The 24895-nt window shown below is 46.9% G+C and overlaps 1 protein-coding gene across 1 annotated transcript; it reads right to left on the bottom strand.

The window, feature by feature from the left end:
• Positions 1-806: 806 nt before the first annotated feature.
• LOC119435083 (protein NDNF) lies at positions 807-24677 on the bottom strand (the record flags this gene model as incomplete). The annotated part of the gene is made up of 3 exons (XM_037702039.2): positions 807-3317; positions 3689-3936; positions 24536-24677. Coding segments are annotated over 3 exons (1533 nt in total), but the record flags the coding sequence as incomplete, so codon positions are not given.
• Positions 24678-24895: the final 218 nt, after the last annotated feature.

Raw genomic sequence — 24895 nt, forward strand, 5'->3', positions numbered from 1 at the left:
GTCACGGTTGAACAACGTCAGCGAGTATTGGCTGACAGTGTCATATTCACGTGTGAAGCCTGCCGTCATCCAGGCCGTCATGCCTGCGTTTAGGTTTCCACCTGTACGCCTTATATTTTAGTCACAACTGCAAAGCGCTGCCAACAGACTAATATTGAAAAAAAAAAAAAAACAGAGTGTATGCATGGTGTACAACGGGCACTATTTTACCATTAACGGAGAAGTATTAAAATATTACCCGTACTAGTGAAATGTGAAAAGGTACCACGTGTGATCTTAGTTAAACTAAATTATGGGGTTTCACGTGCCATAACTTTGATCTGATTATCAAATCAGATCAACAAATATCATAACGGGATAAAATTGTCTCATTAGTTCTGTCAAAACGAAGCTCGTAATTGTTCTCGCTTCTCTAGGACGGCAGGCGTTGGGCGCGTGAAAGGAACGACAAAGAACAAAAGTTCCGGGAGTGCCCCCTTGGCATGTATTTGACTAGCGCAATATCTCTACGTACCGAGCATCAAGCTTAAAGATCAGCGAAGACAATGGACACAGTTCCTTGCTTCTTGCGTAGCAAATAGTTCATTCACGGCTGTTGAGGCTGCCGATTTCACAATACACAATTCAATGTGCAAGTGCACATCTACTTATGGAGAACATAGTTCATGTGGAGGCTCGTTGGTGATTCCAATGATGAAGACAACACCGGTGAAGCAAATGACTCGGAGATGTGTCACTGTTCGCCATTTGGTCTTTAGACGACAAAGGTTGTTGGTCGAGGAACGACGCAAGGAACAACGCAAATGAAAAAAAAAAAAAAAAAAGACAAGCTAGGAGCTTCAACGCAAAATACAACGCCAAGTTCGCGGTGCCGTGAATGCGAACTGTGAATGAAAAGCGTTCCGGGCCCGCTGTCGCTAGAGGCGTTAGAGCACTATACCAGGAGTCCGAAGTTGTAATACGGACGAACAACGCAGGCGGACATATGCTATGTATGGTAATGAGAACAGATGAAAGAAATATGATCAGATTACGGAGTATAAATGCAAGTTTTTTGCACTTCTTAGCACGAAATGCTCCAAGCCGATGCCAGTTTGGCTTTAGGTCCTATTCTTTCGTGTGCAGACGCGGACGGACCGTCATTTTCACAAAAACAAGAGGACAGACCTAAGCATATTTAAGTTTGTAAGTCAACACAACAAATGCAACGATTAATGACATGCCCTTCAGAAAGACTTGACATCTGAGCACTGAGATTTACTGAAAGCGCATGCGTATGCTGAGTTGCCACATATGAGCTCGAAAAAGAAGATGAAATGGTCGAAGCAGAGCGCTGGACTTTCTATTCGGTACATATCTATCCGGAATATTTATCGGGTACACACCCACTTCCTTTATTTTTTATATTACCAAACTATAATAAAACCAGGGATATCCCGAATATATGTACGACGTGCAATGGCTGCGAGGATGCTTAAAACGATTAAAATTATTTGTAAGAACGTTATTAATTGCAACAAATAACAAAATGGAACAGCTTAGCAATCACATAACCTGTACGCGCCCTGGCCTTTGTATATTTTATTCAATGTGCTCTAAGTAGGAGTTAAACTGGCGAGAAGCTATCGAAACAGTCATACTCTCAACAATACTGAATACTGTTTTCTTAAACACAATGGCTATTCGGCACTTTACCACATTATATAGCGCCAACAAAGCCTTTCCAATGGCATCGTTTGACACTGGCACCTTTCTGTGCATTTCCCAGCGCTGGAACAAGATGCTGAACTCTATAAATACGGTCAGCCATGTGATTACTGTAAACCAGAAAAGGCCTTAATTTCTGCTGCGTTTTTCGCAGCTTTTTTTTTTTTTCTTTCTAGTGGTAGTGGTGGGGCTAATACACACGCCTTGTATTGCCTATTATTTTCATGTCGCACTGGCAGAAGCGCGGTACTACAACATATCGCGTATAAAGACGAGCAGCGGTGTTGCAACTTCGAGTTTGGTCTTCCACGCGTCCTCTAATTCGGTCGCCATACTTCATCACTGCGATAGCGGACACTGCTTCAGTCCACAGGCGGATCATCATAGTCTGCCTTTGTGCACAGTGTTCAACACAACCTTGCCGGTGGCGCAGGTATTTCTTTTTGTGACGAGGGCCGCAGCGTTATTCATCGCTTTCCCTTCCTATAGGACGGACTACAGCTTCTGTGCGTCGTGGCCCAAACTTTCTCGTAGGCTAGCGTTCGCCCTCTGGCCTTTGTGACCAGAACTTCAAAAACGTACGTCGTGTCCGGCTGTAGCTTTCTAATCTTCTGCATAATGACGTTCTGGAAGCGGTGCTTGCTGAAGCGGTGGTAGCGGCGACAGCTAACCTTGCCGCTCTTCTCCGCCAACTTGGTCTCATCGCAGAAGTCCTGCGGTCTGGCGAACACGCCCGAATAGCTTCCCCGAACCTCTTGCTTGAAGATGCAGTAGCGAACTTTCTCATCCAGGGCAGCCTTCCATGCCAGAGTGACCGAGTTGCAGGTGGTCAACGAGCCCATTACTTTGACGCCACTGTCATCGGGCAGTGTGGGGAACGGGAACTTGTGGTACTTCTTGCTAACGAGAAGGTGAACTCTGCGTAACTGGGGCACGGTCGACGATATCTTAATAACGTACGTTCCGTTCGATGGGTGGTTCAGGGTCAGCGTCCTGGTGTCCATTACTTCTGCGGTAAGCACCTTGGCTTTGCGCAATGTGACCGAGAGCTGTATCGGACCAGGGCCCGAGCAAGACTGCACGAACATCCACATAGTTGGCACGTTGGCATTCACCGAGTATTTGGCCACGTGTACAAAGTTATCCCTCTGGTCGAGCACAATGCGGACGAGCTGGTTGTCCTGGATTCGCTGGTTCCCCACGCTTCTGGCGACCACGCTGGTGCCCGGGTAAGCCGTACTTGAGTTAGTTTTTGCGTTGATCGCGAACACATCGATGTAGTATCTCTGGTCGACTTCGAGGTCCGCAAAGCTGTGCCAAGTCCTGCGGCCGACACACTCAAAGACGACGTCGCGCTGTGGCCGGACGGCGCGCTGCATCTCGCGCGACCTGAGTGCTAGTTTGCGGCGAGCCGCCTTTTCCCACCAAAAGCCGAAGCCCGAGTCAGGGTGCGGCGGGCTGGGTACGTCGCCTCGCAGGGCGCTGTCCACGGCGCACTTGGTGTGAAAGTTCTCCTTGCGGTTGGCGGCCACACAGTACTGTACGTCCTGGTGCGCTGAGCTCTCGGACGGGCTTGGCTTCCACGTGAATAGCACACGGCCGTTGCGTACCTGCGAACATCGGCACAGTCATTGTTTTGTTGTCAGGCTAAGTTGAGTTGGCTTAGTGATTGAAATGTGTGCCACTCAGAAGTAAGGAGAGTGAGAGAGTGAACCAATAAAGGTATAAATATATTCATGAATATGCACTATCAAATGATATTTTCGTAGAGTTTTCCTTTAACCTCATATAGTATACTGGCACGAAAACACTGCATACAATCCAGGGCACTGTGTAATTAGGCACAGCGAAGTGCGAATTAATGAAACAGAAACACACCAACAGCTCTTTTCATTCCTGTTTAGGCTAAAACACACGATGTGCAAATAAACAGCGATGTGCGGTACGTCATGCATATGTAGAGGGAAGTCAGCGTATTCACCTGGAGCACTTCCACCTTAGGTTTGATGGGCAGCAGCGGGAACGGGTAGTGGGCGTCGGCGTCCGAGGTACCGTACACACGCACTCTGGTGTCGGCTGAGTCCGAGTCGAACTCCAGCATGTAGACTCCTCTGGGTGCATCGCGTCTCGAGAAGCTGAGCCGGCCCCGGCCATAGAACGAACCGCCGACAACTGGCTCTGTCGACGCTCCGTCGTCTCGGTACAGTAGTGCCGATGGGTCCCGTGACTCTGCGCCAAGAAGTGACACCGCGCTCAGACTGCTGCCGGCATGGTAAGAATGGAGGTGCAATATTTTCTGAAGTTTATATCGCAGAAATGACACAGCTATCGTAAAGGAAATACTTGCGGGCATAAAAAAGAAAAAGAGAGAGAGAGAGAGAGAGCTGTAACATGAAAGGGGGTTAGCACAGGGATATGGTGCAGAAGTTGAAAGCACCTGCATCCAGCTATCCCATTTCACTTGTGGGTATACACGGGAATAAAACACACAGTTAGCATGCCACACATGCTAAAGCTGGGAAGATGTAAACAAAGAGATGCCGTGAATGATTCCAATGGAAAAATAAAACAGGAAAAGAAACAGAGTAATTGCGAAAGGCCGCAGGGGAAGAGCACAGTCACACTGATGCTCTATCGCTGAAGCAACAGGGTGAGCGTGGCCTAAGGAACATAGTAAGAAGAAAAGAAGTGCTCACAGCCACAGAAATCTCAAGCTGATTATTGACATTTGTGTGTCTTCTTCAATTTTATTTTTCCCTTGTAATCATTCACGACATCCTTTTGTTTACATCTTGGCATATTTAGCATACGTTGCACGCAGCTATGTGTTAAAAATGAAGCCGTCAATTAACACAATGTAGCTGGTAGAACGAACCAGCAAAGCACTAAGGCCGCTGTCACAGAATGAATAGCCAATAAATTTGTTCTACAATATGCACAGATAGGCCCAATATGCGCTGAGATTTCACCTACTGCTGTGCAAAAAGGCGTAAGGGCTTAACTTCCTCAGTGATTTGAGTTGTGAAAACGAAGACTTGTTCCCTGCCCCCACATCACCTATCAAAAGCCTATAAATATTCTCAGGGTGGAGCATCACAGCAAAACACTCATCGGGACCAGGGTACAAAAATGTGCGAAGAAATCGCTCAGCTAAGACGAGAGGGAGAAGGCAGACAACCGCTGCACTTGTCTTTCTATCTCGAGCATCTCCTGCGTCGCTCGCACGCATCAGCCCGCCTTCGACGTGAAGCGCTACTTAGGGCGCCAGGATGGCGGTTCGACTAGTCATAAAGCGGTGCACGGAACGTCGACTCTTGAAGACCGGGTGACGTATATCTTTAGAATGCTTTGCTATAACGATCCCCTGTCTCTTGCGAGCAGACCCGTCTCTGGTACACTGGCTTTCATTGTACTTTTACACGCGTCACGATGCTCAGAATGGTTTGACCAGATAACGACGAACTGTCACATAAGATTCGGTTACGCGAGCGGGTCGAGTCAAAAATCGAAGCGACCCAGCCCGACCACGCTTTCATGCATCTTCTCAAAGGATTGGTCGAGTCAACCCACCCCTTGCAGGAATGTTGACCGAACTCGCCTCGCCGGCTCGCTCAACCTGTACCCGAAAGCTTTCCACGAGCCGGCGACCGGTTTTCGGCCCTTCATCTCGACTTGAGCCGATTCTATCGAGTTCGTGTAAACGTAGCTATAGATATCCTGAGTCATCTCGACACGCATACACTATACCACTGGCAAAGGCGAACTCTGCGTAGCGGCAGCGTCAACTGGCACTGTAGCTGCGTGGTTACTTTCGCAGTTACTCTGAACCGTTTACATCTAGCCCAGAGTTGCAGTTCATAACTCTACTTTTGACGTTTGCAATATATCGCTTTCGTACACCTGACGTAATGTAATGCTGTGTTTCGTCTTTTCCATATTTTTATTTTGTGGAAGAGGTGTGGCGTTCTATATAGCATTGCCTCTCCTCTCACAGCCTTGTTTTCACGTTCATCTTTTCCTGTCACTTTACCTCCCCCTCCACTCTCTCCCTAGCGTAGGGTAGCAAACCGAATCTTCCCATCTGGTTAACTTCCCTGCCTTTGCCCTTTCTTCTGCCTGTCTCTCTCTCTCTTTCATCTTCATGATCACTAGAAGTACCTCACCAATTTTCTTAAACGGCAGGCGCATTGATTGCAAACTATTATAGGGCGCCTTTTTCGCAAATGCAAGGAGCAATTTTAGGCGGCTGAACTCTCGGTTACGCGAGGCCATGCGGTCCAGGGCACACAGTCACCATGGCCTACTCTAAGCGCAGCAATGGAGCACTTAGCTCAACTATAGTCAGAAGCTACAGATCGAGAACGAGACGCGTCCCGTCAATGATCCTGACTGCAGCTGCGTCTAGGCCGCCGCGTCGTCGCCAGCCGCTCTTCTCGAGCTTCAAGGGCAAGGCTCGCAGTTCGCGTCGCAACCATAATGACGCCGGTGACCGGACGCTGACAAACGCCAAGCTGACGGGAAGTGCGTCGGGGAGGACGCATTTTTCTTCGCCGTACGCGCCTCGTCTCGGCAGTTCCCTGCAGCTCTGTTGGAGCCGAGCCAGGCGCACCCGAGAGGGCCTCCCCGCGGTACGAAATGTAGCGCTGCGCTTGAATGGCTCCCCGGTCGTCGAATCACGGCTTGCCCGGTGCACGCGAAGTGACACACGGGACACTAAGCACTCCGACTGTCAGTGAGTCCTCTCGGAAGGAAGGAAAACCGCACGCGTGACTCGCAAGCAAATGCCAGGGTTAGTGACGGCGTTTGAACGTCTCGATGGCCCTGATTGGATCGTTTGGGGGCCACACGCTAGCTTTTCCGGCTTGCTGCGCGGAAGTGCCGAGGCGGAGTCGCAGTGGCCGCGCGTGACGGCTAAAAGATACGGCCGCGTGGCGCAGCAGCTGGGCTGACAGCGGCAGCGTGCCGTCGCTGCTGTGGCGGGCGGGGGTGCTGAGGAGCACGCTTTGGCGCGTATTCGTCAGCGTCAGGACCAGACGGAGCGTTAAATTAGGAGGAACCCCGAAAGACGACCGAGACACCGGCGTGCCACGCCACTGACGGATGAAAGAGCACCCGGGAGTGGAGGGGGCCGTCCTGCACCGAGCATGTCGTTGGCCCTTGCGTGCTGCCTGAGCGATGGCCGCGGCTGTGCGGCCGGCGGCTACCGCGATACACGTTCTACAGTGCGCCTCCTCGCAGACAGTCGGCGCTCCGCGAGGACGGTCTACTTCCCAGCGGCATGCACAAACGGCCTTGCGAGGCCATCCTTATAACACGGGTTCGTGTGCTGTGTCTTTGGAGAAAGTACGGTGAGATGAGGAAGAAATGTCAGAAAATTTATCCTCAAAAAAAAAAAAAAAAAAAACGCTTACAAGGGGACTTCCTTGGATTCACTAAAGAAGTATATGTTTATACAGCTCAGTTAAGAGCACCGGATTGAATCAGTTCATCTTCAAACGCCCCTGCGCCGTTTGTCACGTCTTAACAGCACTCTGTAAGCTCGCTGAAATGTCAATACTCAGCTGTTACCGAAAAGAACACAGTGTTCCCAGTGACAATGGAATGATTCATCGACGAAAATTTTGATGGCTTAAAAGCAGCCGGAAATCACAATATATGATAGGCAAAAACTGTGAAGCAAACTAAAGAGCGAAGGAGAGATCGTGAAGAAAGTGGTGTGTTCAAACTAAAAAAAAAAAAAAAAATATCATGATACCAAGCGGCGCTAACGTTACAAGTTTCCGAGAACCCGCAAGAAGTGCAAAGATTCCAGGAAGCGGGTGCGAAAATGGCGCCTACGCGTAAAGCTTTGCATGCTAGTATAATAAATGTTGTAAATCAGTTATGCCGCAGCTTATAAGTGACAACGATCAGCACACGAGCTATCGTCTGGGGGAGGCGAAGGCCGCATTCCAACACTGTATAAAAAGCATTTATTTCGTAAAATACTCGCATGATTGCGTTTATAAGCGCCACACTATGACTACGGCCCAAAATTACGTGTCAGGGGGCCTTTTATTTGTGGATGAGGTGGTGAAGGATTGAGTAACGGCTGATGCAGTTGAACGACGTGAGTAGCCTATACACCTTGAATATGAGGGACGCTGAACTGGAAGGACTCCGGATTACTTTCGACTGCTTCGCGCTCTTTACGCTTTTAGTGTCATCGTACGGCTCTACATTAGGCTCCGATAAAAATGTGGATGCTGTGACCGAGAATAGAACCCACTACCTCACTCTGAGTAGAAGAACGCCATAGCCGCTTAGGCATCACCGCGAGTGTTCCACGGTTCATAATATTGCACATGACTACAGCGGGAAACAACCCAATTTTAGCAAATACGTTGTCTATCATATATAGGCGCCACAATCCTCTTAAATTTGTAGTAAAGTGCTATTAGCTGTAACGAATGTTTCTGAATACATTTAGAAAGAAATATTATCTAGGGACTTCAGTTGAAGATACTCTCTTCAAGGAGAAGGTGACAAAGGTGGAAAGCAATCTGAAAGCTCAGCTTCTGGCCTTTACTTCTTGGCAATGGATGTTGAATGAGGGTGTCTCGTAGCGATGACCGAGGAGTTGTCGGCGTGCAATCACTTCGCCTTAATCGATAAAAGCTCTTCATGGCATCTCGTTATAGATGTCGAAAGGCGGAGCCGGAGACAAAGCATGTTCCTAATAAATTAAAGCGAGAACAATGACTAAGCCAATACCGAAATCAGCCTCGTGGACGAATACGCGAGCTACGAGTACCCCTTGAACAAATCTCTAAGAAGTACTGCAGTTATTTTACTTTTGCGTGCTCCAACATATGTCATTTACGCTGATAACTCTATCTACGTTTTGGCTTCAATTTCCCCAAGTGCAGGATAGCAAATCGGACTTTTTACTTGTTAACCCCCTTGCCTCTTCTTTGTTTTATTTCTTTCTCTCTCTTTCGGCTTCCTTCGGCGTCACCGCGCCGAAACTGGTCAAGAAAGTCCGACCTTACGTTGTAAGCAAAGTAACATCAAAAAACAGCGTGAGAAATACGATTTGCCGACAGCAACAAATAAAAATCACAGCTTCAAAGACTTCCCCCTTCTCGTACAACTGATGTAAAGCCTAGTAAAGAGGTGACCAGTCGTGTCAACGTCGTATAAGGCGTATACTATATTTCCCAAGCAAAATACCCAAGTATAGTGTTGCGTTCACGTCACAGTAATGGATTTCACTTTACACCTTGCAGCATGCACTTGGGACAAGAAGTACAGAATATAGGGATCTATGTAATTAACAGCCGTCTCAGAGAAGCCAACTACGCGCTAATACTTGCTATGTTCACGACGTCTCTTTCAGGATTTGTTAGTTACGTGTACAAAGTTAAGCTGAGACGAAGCGGCATCTGTAGCGGCAACGAGTGAAGTGCTGAGTACACGGTGGAAAACTCGGCATGTGGTCCGGTCTTCCAGGCCCGCTGTTTCGTGCGCTAACCTTTCGTCTGTGTTGGGTATCCGTCGTAGCGTGATGCATAGCAGCACTGCCGAAATAAAGCAGTTTAAACACGGGCCTTGCAACCGGCGAACCCAGCGTGAAACCAGAAGCCCGCACGCGATTTCTCTCTGTACTGCTAGTTTGGTGTTGGATGGGATAACGGTTGCGAACAAATGGTGCCAGCCTCTCAGTGTACTCCTCCTAACTGCTGTTTGCTGGGACCTTTACGCGCTCGGAGCGGTCTTTGCGCTTGAGCTCTTCAGAATTTGTTTGCGCCTGCCTTTGCATAAACGTTCGTGTGTGTCGGTGGCGCTTATGAAACGGGAGCGCACTCCACCGATCGAGGCTCGTCCGAAGTTTGTTTGATGAGAGGGCAGAATCTTTACGGCGGGCAGATTGAGCGAAGTGAAGAATGAGAACGACCATTCCTCACTTGACGATGCAGGCGGCACAGCGCGCTGCAAAGCACACAGATGATAAGAGTGCACTGTTGAGAAATCGATGGAAAAGCAGTGTGTCGATACAATGTGAATACTTCACGCAGCAGTGCTTCATTCGATAATACTGTTTGATTCAGCGGTGTTGCTTTTCGCAAACCTGTCCATCATTGTATACTCTGTTCTGGGTAGATTATGCAGGCCGTCTTCTCTGTTCATCGCACGCGATCCTCTCAACATGATAAACGGGCATCGTGTGCGCTGCATCACCACTTACCTATATTTGTGTTCAAAAGGTATAAATTTTTAGTGAGATAGGACAAAAACGGCACTATTTTGCTTTTAGTGCTATAATGAGAGACGTATACTGTAGTGGCAGTTCAGCTCATAGTTTCTAGTTCCGAGCCATAAACAGAGTATTTTATTTTCAATCGGAACGGAAAGTTGCGCAACAGAAGGTCGCGGTGACACACTGCGCTGAAACTCTGCAGCATATTATGTATTCACATAAAAAGCATAATCAAACAGTGCCGTGCTGACTTACAGCGTTTATCTTTCCCAAAATTTCTTTTATGCTGGCACTACTCATCTGGTTAGTCATCAATGGTGCGTTAGCGATACTATAGGGCACCGTGAAAGGGCAACAGCGCAACTGAAACATCCTGCTGCCGCAGCTGCAGACAACTTTTACTGTTGTCCTGAAGGCTTGTAGAAACGTGCAATGCATTATGTTTTGAAAAATACCTTTCACTTAACTTTCTCGAAGTTTTACGCTGTTGTTGTTGTTTGTTTCGGCGGAATTTTGCCGTTCATCAGCAAACTTAATTTCGGACTGTAATATCCAACTTGCCTCGGTTCTGCGAGCAGCTGACTGGCTTGACGAAAACTGCGCTAGGGCACCTGGAGCATCTCCTTGAGTTTCCACTAATACATCAAATTTTTGTCTGCGTGTTGCACTACATATATCTGATACCAAGCTCCCTTACCAAGAAAGCAAGCACACCCCGGTCATTCCTCTCCTCCGACATTGTTTCCTTATACGAAGCTACTTTTTTTTTTCAGGAATGCTCCGTATGTTTTATTGAACCCTGGTTCATGCTTCCAACGTAAATTAATAAAACTGCCGTCATATCACGCCAAGGGGGTGGATGGCATACATGTGATCACGAGGTTGAGGCTTACGTTAAGCGTAGCGCTTACGTACGCGCTCACTGAAATAATAACGAAGCAGAAAGAACGGCCGCTTTCGGGCTTGATCCTCTTTATCGCCACATTTTAGGTTGGCCTTCAGTCACAGGAACGCTCATATTGCCATTTTGCCTTTCTCTGAGGCCCAAAACGATTGACGTGCTGAATTCACAAAGTTCTCTATTTCATCTTTGAAATTATTACTTTTCAAATTTCTTTATGTCTTAGAGTTATCTGTAAAACCTCACCTAATGACTCACTGGAAACTACGTGCACCGTGACTTTAACATACTCCCAGTTGTATTTTAATTTATAATTTCAGTTATTGTTTTTGAAGTAATCTTGACAACGCCTACCTTTGGCTCAATTTCCCCTAATAAGCAAGCATTATTCTACTGGAAACAGAAACAAGCACTCCACCCCCCGGCACTTTAATGCATCTTGCCGTCGCCGACTGATCAAACGTATTTGACGCACAAAGTTGGCACACTGGCTTCGGTTTCTGTCGAAGCAAATTCTAAATCGGTCATATTTGCGTTTGGTCCCCCGCGCGTTTCTTTTTGTAGTGACTGCCCCTTGGTTTGAGAATGGTTTCATCCCTGCCATCAAAGTTATGGGACGAAAATATGACGATAACGTTAGGAAACTTCTCATCAGCTGCCATCACTTGGAAAAATAAATGCGTCGTCCGTGCTAGACGCGGCGACTTTCCTTGCGGAAATGCAATACTTATATTAGATTTACTTCTCTGTCCCACGATTAGCTGCCAACTTTGCCAAAACGCCTAGTACAGACGCGCGAGCACGCGTCTCTTCAACGTCGAGCAGCTGCTCCTTGACGAGATGAAGTTTCCCTGCATAGTGCGTGTGATAAATGCTCTACACGTGTCAGGCGAACACAGCTGCCATTTATCAACATGAATTCGGTTATAGGCAGAGGCCCTGTATCTCCCAATCTCCTTTCCCTCGAACATGAACAAACTCTTCATTTCATTTCTTACTTTTCGTTTTCTGCTACACACACACACACACACACACACACACACACACACACACACACACACACACACACACACACACACACACACACACACACACACACACACACACACACACACACACACACACACACACACACACACACACACACGTACCCTGCTGCGCTATCTTCGGTATAGGTCGAGTGAGGAGAGCCATATGACGCGCCTCCGTTATCTGAACAGCTGCCAAAATCGCGCCCGACGCTTCCTCGTGCGGGGTCTTCTTTTGAAGTACGGAAGCGCGGGAGACGCGGTGGCGGTCGGGATGTTTTACTACATCACTGATTCAATCAGAGAGGTCGCCAGTGGCAGAGCGCCATTATTTCAGCCATTTCACCGAGAGCATCGCGACGCCGCCGGCAGGCCGACTATGATTAGAAGGCCTTATAGCCAGTTCAAACCTAGCCTTGGCGAGCTAAAACAAGCGCGGTTTCTATTTTTTATTTTCGCAAATAAGTAAACACAGAAGCAACAAACAAGCCGAGGAAATAGGTTTTGCGCGTCTAGTTACAGACGTCCTGTGACAGGCACAGGTTTTTTTTTCACCTTTCTTTTCCATTTTCTTCTGTCTTATGCGGCCGAAAATCTTTTTTAAAATTGCATTCGAAGTATGAAATAGTGGGAGTCTACATGAAAGCTCCCAATTTTGACGCATTTTTTGCAGATAAAATCGATTTGCCAAGAAACTTCGGTATCGATTGAAATGTCCCAAGGATTTATACAATGTCCAAGACTGCACTTTGAACCCACAACAAATGACCGCCACTGAGACTCACTTAGCGAGGTATAGAGAAACTTGCCTGCTGTTATATGTAGCTGCAGTTAATGTTATATTCCTACGAAATCAGCAAAAAAGAAAAAAGAAATGCGTTATTTAATAGCATCTCAGCGTATAAGCACGATTTTCAACTGGGTGGGCACTTCTCGTATCTCATAACAATGATACGTCTCATAATAATTACAGATCTTAGAAAAATAAAATTTACATGGAATACAGTGAATGATCTATAGGTATCACATATCTGATACATTATTATGAAACAACAACTAACTTTGCAGAAATAGCTGACCTAAAATTCAGCCATACGAAGTTATTGTTTTTCTTAAAACACCTTTTTACGCACAAGGTGCCTCCTAACTGCGCTCTACAGCAACTGAGGAGCAAATAAAAAAGATTGAAGAGAAAATAAAGAACAATTGAGCTATTCTGCATCATCATCATCATCATCATAATCATCATCATCATCATCATCATCTACGGCTTCTTTCTTCTTCTTTCTGGGGTTTTACGTGCTAAAACCAGTTCTGTTTATGAGGCACGCCGTAGTGGAGGGCTCCGGATTAATTTTTACCACCTGGGGTTCTTTAACGCGCACTACAACGCAAGCACACGGGTGTTTTTGCATTTCGCCTCCATCGAAATGCGACCGCCGCGGCCGGGATTCGGTATCATCATCAGCCTATATTTATGTACACTGCATGACGAAGGCCTCTCCCTGCGATCTCCAATTTCCCTTGTCTTGCGCTAGCTGATTCCAACTTGCGCCTGCAAATTTCCTTACTTCATCACCCCACGTAAAGTTTTTCTGCCGTCCTTCTCAGCATTCTCTATGGTCGACCGGTTATCCATCCTACGCATTACATGGCCTGCCCAGCTCCATTTTCTTCTCTTAATGTCAATCTAACGCTCATTGGACTCGCCGATATCCTTCCATGCACCGTTAGGCTCTCCATTTATGCCGACGACATTTGTATTTGGACGTCGGGTGTGACACGACTTCAGCTACGCGCGTGGCTTCAGAAGGCAGGCGCTTTAACATCAGCCTACCTTCGAGAACAAGGACTTAAAATATGTGAAAAATGTGCAGTGGTAGCATTTACCAGAAAACCAATGTCTCCATACGTGATGTCCGTAGACGGACAGCTTATCTCGTACAGCAGAACTCACAGGTTTTTGGGGGTGATTATTGACAGAAATATCTCCTGGACCCCTCATGTGAATTATGTGAGAAAACGTCTGACGGGAACTTGCCATATTAAGTTCCTAGCAGGAAAGACTTGTGGAGCGTCAGTACAATCTATGCTGCAACTATACAGGGTCCTCTTTATTGGATTTCTGTGGTACAGCCTACCGGTCATCCCCAACACTTGCAGAACTAACCTGAATATAATGCAAGGCATCCAAACCCAAGCCCTCAATATATGCCTTGGTCTACCGCGGAGTGCGTAAACGACAGAAGTTATTGCAGTCGCTCAAGATTACACTATTAGGACGCGCATTGACATTGAAACACTACGTGTGCACATACGACACTTCACCCGGACACCTAACCACCACTTCGCAAGCCTCCCGGTAGAAAGGCCCCACCAGACATTCAGTGCAACTGTCTTCGCGCACCGTGCCTCTCTTACGTCAGGGTGCGCACCTGCGGCAAGACCTTCGATTCATCTATGGTGTCTGAGCCGTACTCAAGTGAACCTCACAATTCCAGGACTCCAGAAAAAGTCGGACATACCGCCATCTGCACTGAAGCAACTTTGTTTACTCCTCTTGTATGAGAAATACAGTGACTGCACACACGTATATACTGACGGCTCAACTACACCAACCAGTTCCGGTGGCGCTGTAGTTATCCCAACAATGGGAATAACTCAACGGTTCAAGACTTCCCATATCGCTACGTCTACAGCTGCAGAGCTCGCGGCTCTCCGCGGTGCGCTTCATGTGATAAATACAGAGAGTCCTGGAAAATTGGCCGCCTTCTGCGATTCAAGGCCGGCCTTACAATGTATACAGTCGTTTCTCCGACATGAAACTCACAATCAGCTGACGTGGGAAACCATGGAACTTATCCATCATTCCATGATATCTCATTTCAATGAATACCAGTCCATTGCGGTATCATTGGAAATGATGACGCAGATAAAGCAGCTCGGGCGTCAAACCAAAAAGACCACCGTGTCCAAATTCCTCTATCAAGGACCGACGATGCGAGACAGCTTCGTATTCTAGCACGCACACTCCCGTTAGCTGAGTGGAATATTGCACATACAAGGCGCAACAGACTGCACAGACTAATCCCTTCGCTGTAACTAGGACCTCCGGCTGGACTGCACCGACGCGAGGCGTCTCTTCTGTGTCGGTTGTGGTTGGGAGTTGCCTTTACGAAACCTTTATTCAGCACTAATTGGAATGGCTGACAGTCCTGCATGTGATGTCTGCGGATGCGAGGAGAACATTGACCACTTATTGTGCCGCTGTCCTCAATTTGAAGCAGAAAGACAATCTATGCTCAAAGCATTCCGGAAACTAGATGATCGTCCTCTGAGTGAACAGACTATACTAGAACACCGTCCCCACTGATCATCGGCTCAGAGGGTAGTGAAGGCACTTTTATGCTTTCTGAGAACGTTTGGTTTGTACGAGAGCGCTCTGTAGTACGGTCCGTGCACGTCTCTATAACCCCTCCCCCCTCTCTCTCCCTTCTTTTTCTTCCCATTCTCCCTTCCCCAAGCGTAGGGTGGCCAACCGGACTCTTGACTGGTTAACATCCCTGCCTTCCTTATATTCCCCCTTTCTCTCTCTTTCTGTTGACTTTCGTTTGTATTCTCACTTACTTAACTGTATATTTCACTAGCATGTGGCATCAACCTCATAAATGGAGCACAAAAGGGAGAAAAACATTTTGTGCTCAAAAATATAGAAGCTACCAAATACCCAATGAAAAATTTGAACAGAGTTTTGCAGAAAAAGCCGACCTAAAATTCAGCCATTTATATCTAACCCAATGCAATAAATTATCGAACCACTACGTCAGGTTAGATAATCTATAGCCTTGTGATAAAAAAAACTCCCCTCTTAAAGGTTTAATGCTGCAAAAGTTCTTGAAGTGGCCCTGAACTGATCGTTTGTTTATTATAAAATAAGAAGCACTCGCACTTGAGCAACACGGCTTTTGACATTGCTTCGCTGACTTCGTCTTTACAGTACAATGTCCCGGCTCGAATACTCTTCTTGTCCATATAATGTATAGAACTACGAGATAGAGAGAGCTCTTTGTTTAAGAACAGAACGGTTCACCAGCAAAAACTCGCCTGCACGCTGCTCGGCAGGGGAAAAGGAAGAGACATATTCCAGAGGATGGTCAGAGGAAGAGTAAAAAAGCAAAACAAATACCGCAATTTTCACTTTGGCATCGTTCTACTACAGTTGATGAAGGTACGTATTTAGTGCGAAACTTGTAATCTGGAAGAATATTCGTGACGAGCTACGGACGCTGAGTCACGACTTCGAAATTACGAATGTTGCATTAAGGTATAAAATAAGAACCGAGCATGACGCTCTTTTCATAGGCGAGAATAGGTACTCAACATCTGCATTATAAGGTCAGTCGGCCGCGGCTGAGCTTGTATATGTTCTGTGTTTATAAGGTAGTGGGTTCGGTCACCCTTATAAACTCTGCACTGAAGTAGACCTCAGTGAGCCAGTACTTGTGCACCTCCTGCTGAAGCCGAAACACCCGGTGTTTTTCTTTCTTTTCATGCGTTAACTCTTTCCCTATGTGTAGGACAGCAAGCCGGACCTGCGTGTGTTTGACCTCCCTGCCTTTTCTTCCATTTTCTCTTTGTCTATAACATGCTCAAGGGACACCACGTTATCGCTGTTCTCGCGAAATGGACTCCCAGTTAAGAAATAACGGTAATCTTAAACGAAAATAAAAGGTCATTAGTTCTGAAGAAGTTACGGTTAACTTGTAGTAGACAAAGACATTCTCTTACAGATATGAAAACGAGCCAACGAACCCTGGCTTATGCACAAAATCATATTTAAAGGCATCGAAGCTTTCACCCCGCAACTAGATATGCAAGCTAAATGCAAGGTCACAGTGAGTGCTCAGAGGTGGTGGCAGATTTTGTGTTAGACCTTTCCAGTGTGACGAATACATCTTCTGTTTTATACTACAAGGACTCTACCAAACGTTAGGCAGCTTTGCTACGTTTAAGCATACTCTAATTTGGGCAAAAGATAGATGTATATTTTATTAGTCTTGCTAGCACATATTGATGTTTTCGCGTCTAAAAGGAAGGTAAAAAAGCGGCTTCGACGACGGGTGGAACCTTCAAAACGGTGCGGTACTCACCATGCACGACTGAGGGCTGGGTTAGTTGATGTGATTCCCATCATGTGAAAAAGAGCCTGAAAAACGCGGGCAAGAAATAGAAGACGACGAACACAAGGGCCGTAATCGTCGTCTTCTAATTCTTGCCCACGTTTCTTGCTCTGTTTTTCACAGCGGTACTCACGCGGTGCTGCGTTTTCTACGTGTCTGGACATATTTCAACATAGCATAACGCACATTGTAGCGTTACAGCTGGCTGTAACGTTGAGTGATAAGTTGAGTGATAAATCACGACGCAACGCCTACATCTAGGAAGGAGATTACTGCGTTCTCTGTCGATTATATTAATTTTGTGGACCATAAGGGCAGCAACACAGAAGCGCCCGAAAAGAAGTGCGCTCCAGTTTGACTGAGAGATAATGAGCGCCGAACATGCAGGCGCGTTTGAAGACACGAACGTTTGGGTTCAGGCGTTGCCTAAGCAGAGCCGCCGTTGTTACTGCGCAGCCTGCTACGGGCCGGGACGTTTAACATTCAAGACAGCGTGTTGCACTTTTGCCAATGCACAGCTTGTCGCTTGACTTTCTGCGTTTTCTTGTTTACAGGATATATCGACGCCTTTTAGGCGCTCGTCCTTCGTTGCTGCCTTGCTACCACTGCTCTAGCCTGCGCTAAAGGACGCTCACATGGCGAAGAGTCGGGACAGCCAACGGACCCTTTTTTATTTTTTTTGTTATGTATACGCGGTTCCTGTCGCAGGCCTGGGACGACGACAAACGTGGCGCCTATTTCGGCGCAGCGTCCCCTGCGCCCAGCCGCAGGGTTCACGGCCGCCACACCGGCGGCAGCAATAGCACCAGCATCGAATGAGCCGCGCCGCACGGAAGACGGGTCGTGCACGCGCCGGGGTTGACCGCCCAAAATAGACGGCGGCCTGCCTCCTCAAACCCCTCTTCGCGTATCCTACCCGTGCGGGCGGGCAAGCGCTCTTCAGCGTCTTCTAATTGCCGTAGAAATGCGCCTACTCGGCACTCGCGGGGCGAACATCAATTCCATCACGACGACGTTACCGCGCGGCTGGGAACATATTTATAGAGTGAAACCACTCCGCGCGCGCTGTTCGTCCGCCCATCAGTCATGTCGAGGCGGCGTCAAGTACGCGGGACATATATTCATCTCTCGATCGGATTCGCGTGCGCGACGCCACCCATCATCGGCGAAATGCGTGTATGCTCTTCGGAAGTGACTGATTTCGCGAACGATACGATGCTTGCTACGACTATGGCAGCGGGTGGCAAAAGTTGACTCAGTGTAACTGCTTCTTCATTCACTCGCACGTCAGATGCCTTCTGCAGCGAGCTCCGCCACTCGACCTGGCGATGCGCAGCAAAACGAAGGATGAGCACGTCTACTAAATGTACTATATGAAGGCCCTGTTCAAACTAAAAAAAAAAAAAACATCCTTAGCACATCGTTTTTGCCAGTGAACGTTTTTCCCACATCGAGGAATGTGTGTCCGTGTTATATGCGGAAAGAGGTAGCCTAAATTTTTTAACTGTGTCTTGGGTTAGCCGGCTGTAATGTAGCCTACCCTTCCGTCCGTCTGCACATCAACATCAACCTATAGCAATTGCTTTGGAAATACGACTAAGACAACTATCCTCGAGTTTTCTCAAGATCTGCTTGCGCATTTTTTATTTTTAGGGATTGTTGGCCAGGCGGCAAGTCAAATGACATTATACCACGTGTCCCACGTAACTTGTGCCACAATTTAAAAATATGAATAGCGCGACAATTTTACGTGTTTTGCGGGCTTTCTCTCATGCAGTAGAGCGGCAAGTTGGGCTAGTTGGTGGAAAGGGGGATGCTGCGCTACAAAAACACGAACAACAGAAGCATAAGTGGTCCTGTCCACGTATACTTGTGTTGACCGTGTTTTTGTAGCACAGTGTACTCCTTTTACAAGATGAGCTTTCTCTCATGCTTGAAAAAAAAAATCTTATGTAGCACGCATTGAGCAGCAGAAAGCTGGATAGGGAATTTTTTAGCATCGTTTACAATTTTCTGATGGACGCTTTTGCTCTGAATATACTATTTAATGAAGGTGAATAATTAATAATAAATAATTGTGTAATTAGGACAAATGACTTGCTCCAAGTGACGGCAAACAACATTCTGTCCAGCCACGTGGCACTTGCATATTTTAAACATTTGGAACAAGTTACGTGGGTCACATGGTATAACGGCACACTGCGCTTCATTTCTGCGCTGTGGCAGACACCAAGACAATGATGTCTCCTCTTTGTCGAATACAGAGATGAAAAGGGGACAACACCAACTTCACACGTCACGAAGGCTGGAACGTCCACGGTGCATGAAGCGGACAAAGCTTTTCAGCTTTCATAGCAGTCTACCTGTGCTTTCCTTTGTGGCTCCATTATCTTGGTGAATGAAAACACCTGAGTGTATCTTAATCACTAATGCAACGAAAGCAAAACTATTTTTTACCACATTTGCTGAGAAAGGCGGCAACAAATTGTGCTCATGAGGCGAACAAAAAGTACACAAGAAATGTTGACGTCTGTAAAGTACACATGTATATTTTATACAATAAAACAACATATGGTACAGACAACACTAATAATGACGAGCAAACTAGCGGCATAATTGTTCAACCGTTACGTTTTCCTACGCATAGATCTCATAGAATGGTACTTCTCCGAAACATCTGTTGCGGTGGCGAGGACATCATGAGTGCCCGGGCACTCGATATCAACCGATTTGAAGCGGCTCAGGAATGTAATCAACTCAATGAGCCATGCTCTTGTTGGTTGGAACCAACCAATTGCAACGTAGAAGTTTTTAGAAAGATTTGACTTTGAAATATAGCAGTATCCTTATATTAAGAAAGTAACCAGCTACTAAAATAACGGAGAACTAGACTCCTCGGTGATAAATACCGCAGATGCTTCCGTCATGAAAGACTAGGCTACGCCGCCATTACATAACGGCGTTTAAGGGCCCATTCACACTTGCGACAAGGCGAGGTCGCGCGACCAAGTTGGTCGCAAAGCGACCAGTCGCAAATGGTCGCTTTTCTCGAAATGCGACCGTTTCGGGCCAGTCGCTCACTGCTCGATTTTTCAGTCGCGCGACTACAGTCGCAGAACAGCTGAACCAATCAGATGCGAAGGAACAGGACGTCCGTATACGCAGACGCTTATTTTACGCGGCGATGACATTTCAAGCAGACGTGAACGGCATATCGTGATATATTTCGGTTTAGCGACTCGTCGGTCGCATTTGTAAGTGTGAACATCGTTCGTCTTGAGTAGTTTTCTGGTCGGCAGTCGCAATTGGTCGCGCGACCTCGCCTAGTCGCAAGTGTGAATGGGCCCTAAGACGTGATTTACGATGATATTGCCATAGGCACCTATAGGTCAAAGAAAGAAGCTATCCTGGGTTTTTGTTATCAAAAGAAGACAGCCTTCTTTTATGTAAGTTCAGGGAAAGTGAACAAATGGAGATTCCCGTGGCTCAGATGAAAGAATTTACGGGTAACTCTGAAATCGGCTGACGCAGAACGATTAGGGTTCCGTGATTTAAACCGGTACAATATAGTGTGCGCCGTAACGGTGGCACATGCTACATACTTTTCCACTGTACAAAGAAACCAAGCCGTTTCTGTCCACTAGTTCCGGGCTCACCGAAACGTAACTGCGTGTCAGCTTTTCGCAACAGCGTTTCCGAAACGCCGTCTTTATTATGTGCTAACTTCATACCTTAAAGGGACACTATAGAGACAAACAATAAATCAGGTCAAGCTTTTGTATTGTTATTCTGCAATTCTCGGCGTTCGATCGGTGGAAAAGGAGACGATTTTCTGTATGGGAAGAAAGCAGCCCAAGGCCGAAAAGAAGGATTTACAGAAAGGGGGATATTTTTTCTCTCGCGCAAACTGCAGCACAAAAGAGGTTACTGCGCTTAGTCACATATATACACTTCACAGACTCCGCGCGAGTTTTCGTTCTTATTTTTTATTTATTTTTGGCAAGTGCGAGAAATTCTTCTGAATGTTAGCAGCTCTAATTTCCTTTTATTTTCACATACGCTGTAGTCTTTCTTAATCAACTACCTATAGTGGCCTCTCCTAGTCATTGCTGTACTGTGTGAATACACAGAGCGCCGTTTCAGGGATTTGGAGGTGGTGTCATCACGGGCATTCGCCTTTTGGGCCTTTCTACATACGTACTTTACTAAACCTCTGTTCTAGATAAAAGTGACCTGTTTGCTATTTTAAAACTGACAGCTCGACTCGACGTCTTCTTTAGAGACGGTTTTACCCACCAGTGCAACAGCAAAGAAAGTTTGAAACGAGTTTTGCCCAAGAAGCAAGAAAGTATTTCCCGTTTTCCGTTGGTAGAATGAGCAGGCAGTCCGAATCAAAGAGAAAAAAAGAAACATTGCGAGGGGCTCATGGCTTCTGTTGAACATGTCCAGGGTTATTTGAGGGAAGCTAGCCGCACCCTGTATACATCGCTCTGACGAGCGCTGGACGTTTCATTAATAAACGCTTCTGTGCGGTCACTGACACATGCGTGCTAGCAGAGCGTGGTTGCTGGGCTCACCGTAAGCTGACATGTTCCATAAGCGACGTCTCAAGAAGCGACTGGGAGATACGTGCGTGTTACAAATTTTTGTTGAAAGTTCTGCGGCCTCATTTCTGCGTTTATTGACTCTACTGCGTACGTGTGATTGCGTTCACGTGGTTTCAAAGCGTCCGAACAATGACTTTGCTTACACATAAGTTATTGATGACCCTACAGTGCCTAGAGGTCAATAATCTAATTATGTAGACGCCGTTCTTTATCTTTCGTCTACACGTCACATTCGAGGTGTAGCGGACAACCTCTCGGATTTATTGCAGTGCTTGCGCCATAACCAACGCAATGATTCCACTAACGTTCACAAACTTGCTTTCGAAACGCTCATTCGCCCACAGCTATAGAATAGGCATTTTCAATCCGGTCTGTTATCACAAATGCCAGTCATCCTAAAATAGGGCCGCACGATTCTCCTGCAGAAATATATTTACCAATCTATCATAAACGAAATTCAAGGCGCTATTTCATCCCCTGATCCACTTAAGTGTTGGACGCAATATTGTGTTTCTATGTTTAGTTCGGAAATAAGTGCATACAGTCAGCCAACCCCGAAATTTAGCCGTTCGCGTCGCGAACATTACGTAATAACCGCGAGGTTATGCACGTCAGTCTACGCTCGCTTTGCATTCATCGGTGCTCCCATGTACCCATTCGCGTCGGGAAAAATCAAACCGTACGAAAAAAAAGAAAACAAACAAACAAACAAACATATGACATGCCCGTTAGAGCTCCGGGATTGCAGTACTCTTAAATGGAGTGCAGTGCTCCCTATGGACCAACAGCGCATTTGGACCCACTGGTGTGCTGCCTGATCTGCTTATCATTATCGTGAACGGCCGCGAGGGAGGCACATCACCGGCGTAAATCGCACGGCCATCGCCTGCGTCGCTGCCCTGTCACTTATTATGCGACAGCACACCAGGGTAAATGCGCTACACGTTTGGGAGCACTGAAATAGCGGCGCACAAGCGGGCATGTCACCTGCTTTTCTTCTTCTTTTTTTTTTTTCATATTTCGCTGGCTCTTTTTAGGGCGTAGAAAAAATGAATACGTGAACAGTGGAAGTTAGAAGTTGCTGAATTAGATGCTTCCTAGAACGATCAACAACTTCATTTTAAATTTTGCCCTGAAGTCGTTTGAAGTCGTTTATTAATCTTTACCAATTCTGAAATTAAGCAGAACACAGAAATTAGCGCGACTTGCTCCATACAATAGCCAGCCACACAGATTTGATCGCATCCTCATAGAGTTCTTCGGCATTCTTTTCAGCCTTGGCTAAATTTAGCTGGGTAGCCTGTAATAAGCACACCCATTAACACATTAAACTCACTACGCAAGGTAGAAGGATTATTCAAGACAACGGCATATGACCCAAATTCTAACAGAATGTGAGCATTATTTCTGTTATTGTGTTCGAGGCTGCAGCACTGTGGGAGAGCCACCGCGCTCTCTTTAAAGATTTGGCGTGAATTACAACAAGCGGAGTAGCTGGCGGCGCCAAACCTTCTTACATACTTAAAAAAAAATTACAAGGGTGTGAATCTCCGTTCTTCCTCAGCGACAGAGGACAATACACAGAAGGTACACTGTCCTCTCGAGAAAGTGTATTGTTCACATGAAGACGGAGCGACGCGTCTGCTTATTTCAGCTTTGAGGTGACGCCGAATAGAGTGACCCGGGCTGAGAATACGCAGCCAGACTGCTGCTCTGCGGTGCCTAGAAGCGCGTATTATAATCTGACAACACGGCCATAAGCGCCATCACCCAGCGACTACAGGTGGATTAGCACTGCTGGACAACTCTCAACTTTCATTTAAAGTAAATGAAAGCTAGTTATAATATGTTTATCACAAGGAAAAATTTTCCAGCATTTTCCAGAAGACTAAGACGAACAGACAGGGAAAGCCTCTTCGTTGTATCTCACTTCACAGAAAAAAAAGAAAAGAAAAAAAGAAAAGAAGAAAACACAAGTGCAGAGAAGTAGAATATACGAGAAAAAGCTGTCCGGTTGCAATAATTATTCCAAGTTTTATCATCCTGTTGCCGCTATCCTGTTCCGTGGTTCGAGACATAAAGCGAACCGACCGCCACTTGAAGAAAGTGACGGTACACCATACCTTGGCACAGCAAATGAGATGCACGAACAAGCACACACATCAATGTTGACCGCTCCTACCACTCTTCTCTCTCCCCTCACACAGGTCAGTGCCATACATACGCAGCGGGATTTGTGAATAGACGTGCACTTTTGCACGTATGTATTTAAGTGCGTCATTTTGGAAGCGCACTATCCTAAGATTTCGTTTATCTTTACACCTGAGAGAACGCCGCGCAGATTGGTCAGCGCGTATTTATTTTAGACGTACGAGAGTGCATGCGCTCGAGTGCTAGTTTTGGGTTTCCTGGTCTCAACAGTCTGCTGGTTGATAGGGATTTCGTGACAGCCAGTGCGCTCCCAACGTCGCCGTGCTTTCTGTTTTTCTTTAAAATTTCATCTCTTCGTGGCATGCAAATATTACGAAGCTACCTCGTGATGGTGGCATCCGATTTACAGAAGGTAAAGCCGTAGCATGCAGGCTGCCTTAAAAGCGAGGCGATCGACCCACGCAGGAAAAAGTCACTCTATGCATGCACCTATATAAGTAGCGGCTCAGTGCAGCCCCTTAAGTTAGTCGCGGTATAACGCTATAGCTGGTCGCGACTATCGGGACAACCGACACGAGTTACAACGCCTGGCGTGCCGTCTACTCCGCAGGCGGGCTTCTGCATGCATTAAGAAACACCGGCAAAACCTCTCCGCGTGCGCGCGTCGTATGCGAGTGCCTACGGTGAGAGGCAGGCACGCGGCGTTGCCGGCGGCGACCCACCGTTGGATTCCTCGGAGTAGTCGGACGGCGCCAGGGGCTTCCTGAAGATGTGCCACTCGATAGGCGCCGAGCAGGGACTCGCCGTCAGAAGCAGCGAATTGCGCTCCTTCTCCACCAGGAAGAACACCCTGCGGTGGGAAGAGAAAAGTCACAAAAGAAAGAGCTTAGCAAATGGATCGTGCACGGTCGGCTGCCGGCATACGCTGTTGGCGTGATGCGACGGCGTAGTTTACTAGCGCTAAAACGCGCATCAGAGCCCATTACTCGGGATGGAGTCCATGATAGGCGCTTCCGAGCAGAGAAGAAAACAAACAGAAAAGGTACAGCAGGCGGGCAAACGCCCACCAGGACCACTGTGCA

The sequence above is a fragment of the Dermacentor silvarum genome, unplaced genomic scaffold (genome assembly GCF_013339745.2).
Source record: "Dermacentor silvarum isolate Dsil-2018 unplaced genomic scaffold, BIME_Dsil_1.4 Seq435, whole genome shotgun sequence".
NCBI lineage: Eukaryota > Metazoa > Arthropoda > Arachnida > Ixodida > Ixodidae > Dermacentor > Dermacentor silvarum.